This window comes from Marmota marmota, unplaced genomic scaffold (assembly GCF_001458135.2).
Source record: "Marmota marmota marmota unplaced genomic scaffold, marMar, whole genome shotgun sequence".
In the NCBI taxonomy this organism is placed as follows: domain Eukaryota; kingdom Metazoa; phylum Chordata; class Mammalia; order Rodentia; family Sciuridae; genus Marmota; species Marmota marmota.
Window position 1 is genome coordinate 3,407,472 of NW_025999895.1, and position 2,390 is coordinate 3,409,861.

The following is a 2,390-nucleotide window of genomic DNA, read 5'->3' on the forward strand; positions in this document are numbered from 1 at the left end:
CCTGTCTACACAGGCCATGCCCACTCAGTCTCAGCAGGACAGGCTGTGCAGCTGGGGGCAGCTAGGAGAGCGGTATTCCCAGGATGGGTACCTGAGCTCACAGCCTGGAGCCACGCTGACCACTAGAGTCAGTGGGGTTCTGAGAACCTGAAGAGGGCTGGAGGACACACACACCCGTTGCAGCCAGCTGGCCTGGATGAAGCCAACAGTGCCTATCAGGCCAGCCCCTCCAGCCAGGGCGCAGGGCACAGGGCGGAACTACTGTAGAGCAGTGGGCTCCCAGGCATGCAGGCTGGCCCTCAGCCAGGAGCCCACCTCTGCTGCATTCCTGTCTCAGCCCCCTGCCAGTCTCCAAGCGGCACGGTCAGGACTTCCAAGGGACAGAAGGCCTGCCTACCACCTAGTCTCAGAGCCCTGTGTGTCACACCATCCATGTGGCCAGGAAAAAAGAGGGGGAGAGAGGGTGGAGGCACCCTCTAGAACTGGCCCCCTCATCCCTGAGGCAGGCCACCCACTCTCTGCCAACCCTGCCCACTCCACAACTGCCACCACCCGACCTGTGGTGTCAGGCAAGGCCAGCGGGGGCCCAGGTACCCCATTTCCCACAGCAACCAAGACAAGCACAGCAGCAGCCGTTCCCCACATTTATTTTGGAATTCCAGACAAAGTACAAACATTATTGAATATGATGAGTAGAAATGGCAGCAGTCTGGTTAAAGGCAAATAATATTTATATATGCACATAGATGATTATTTATGCTGCATATGTACACACAGGCTAGACGTGACACACGAGGGAGTCAGGGAACTTGGTGATCTTCAGTTGGAGTTATGATTTCTTGCCACTGAAAGTGAGAAGGCCGACAGACGAGGCTCTGGAAACACCACAAATTTAAATGGATGGAACCCAAGAGCATTAGTGCGGAGCTGTTCCTCAGTGCACAGCGAGATGCACGGGGCACCACAGCATGCCACCACCACCCACAGTGTCCTCTGTGGACACCTGCACCCCCTGCCCTTGGCACCTGGCCTCAACTCTTCAGGAGTCTCAGGGGCACTGACCTCCTTGCAAAGGGTGGGGGGGGGGGGCTGTGAGGCCAGGCCTCTCCCTGTGGGCCCCTCCCCTCACTGCCAGCACACCAGACAAGACCTGTTCGCTGCACCAGGGCTGCCCCGACCCTCGGCCACGCTGTCCCTGCAGGAGCTCGCTGGGACACCCAGACTGGAGTCATCGCTGAAGCGCGTCTGAAGGAGCTGACGCCGGCCATGCCCGTCATCTTCATCAAAGCCATTCCTGTGGACCGCATGGAGACCAAGAACATATATGAGTGTCCCGTGTACAAGACACGCATCCGCGGCCCCACCTACGTCTGGACCTTTAACCTCAAGACTAAGGAGAAGGCAGCCAAGTGGATCCTGGCGGCGGTGGCGCTGCTCCTGCAGGTGTAACTGGCCACTGGTCCTGCGCCACGGCCCCACCCTGAACCAAGTCAACCGGGCTGCAATCAGAAACGCCGCCTTGAAACTGTCACCTGCTCTTTACGGGAATCATTGGTTATTTTCCTCTTACATAATTGAGGTGCTCTGTGACTGAGTGCACCTGGACTAGCCTGAGGGGAGGCTGGAGGCTGGAGCGTGAGAGGCGTACAGATTAAAAGGCCTGCAGTCATTGGCTGTCTCATCCATTGGGCCCGGCGCCTCAGGCCTGCCAGAGCAGGGTGCAGCTGCGGCAAGGCCCCGGCTCACCACAGCCAAAGGGCAAGCACCCTACAGACCAACCCCCTGGGGAGCGAGGGGTTGGAGAGTTGCAAGCAGCCTGGGGCACAGCAGGTGCAGCCTGTGATCTGATGATGTCCACGCACAGCCCCCCAATAGGTGCGCCATCCTCTCCTCTCCCAAGGACAAGAGGGCCTCCCCACCCTCCACCCCACCCTAGAACCTAGAAGGGCAAACTATTTATTCCACACAGGTGCCACAGGTGCCACTTCTACGTGGCTGGGGTGCTCCCCTCAGCTTTCTAAAACCCACGGGACCTTAACTGTGAGGTTGTGTCCCTGTATGTCCTGAGGGGGGAGGGTCAAAGGTGGGGAGAAAGACACTGTCTCCTGTCCCCCACCCCCGCCGTTCTGCAGGGCCAGTAAGTAGGAGGATGTGCAAAGTCCTCAGGTCCCCTTGTGAGGGTGTGCAAATCCAGGCTGGGGGGTGGCTATTTTGGCCTCTACCCAATTCCAAGGCCTAGTGAGGACACCCTAAAAACTCCCCTGAACTAGGAGAGCTAGTCCACAACACACCACCTGTGCTCCAGCCGCCAGCACCCGTCTGCCCCAAGGGAGTGGGCACAGAGGCGGGTGGCACACAGCCCCAGGGAGCCTGCCCAGGCCATAGGCAGC

The 2,390-nt window shown here is 59.0% G+C and overlaps 1 protein-coding gene across 1 annotated transcript in view; it reads left to right on the top strand.

The window, feature by feature from the left end:
• Positions 1-1,863, top strand: part of Dnah17 (dynein axonemal heavy chain 17) — a 95,986-nt gene extending 94,123 nt beyond the window's left edge. Inside the window, exon 80 of the mRNA XM_048796640.1 lies at positions 1,200-1,863. Coding sequence (XP_048652597.1) covers positions 1,200-1,449 — 250 coding nt within the window. The 3' untranslated portion in view covers positions 1,450-1,863. The remainder of the gene's footprint in view (positions 1-1,199) is intronic.
• The last annotated feature ends 527 nt before the right edge of the window (positions 1,864-2,390 follow it).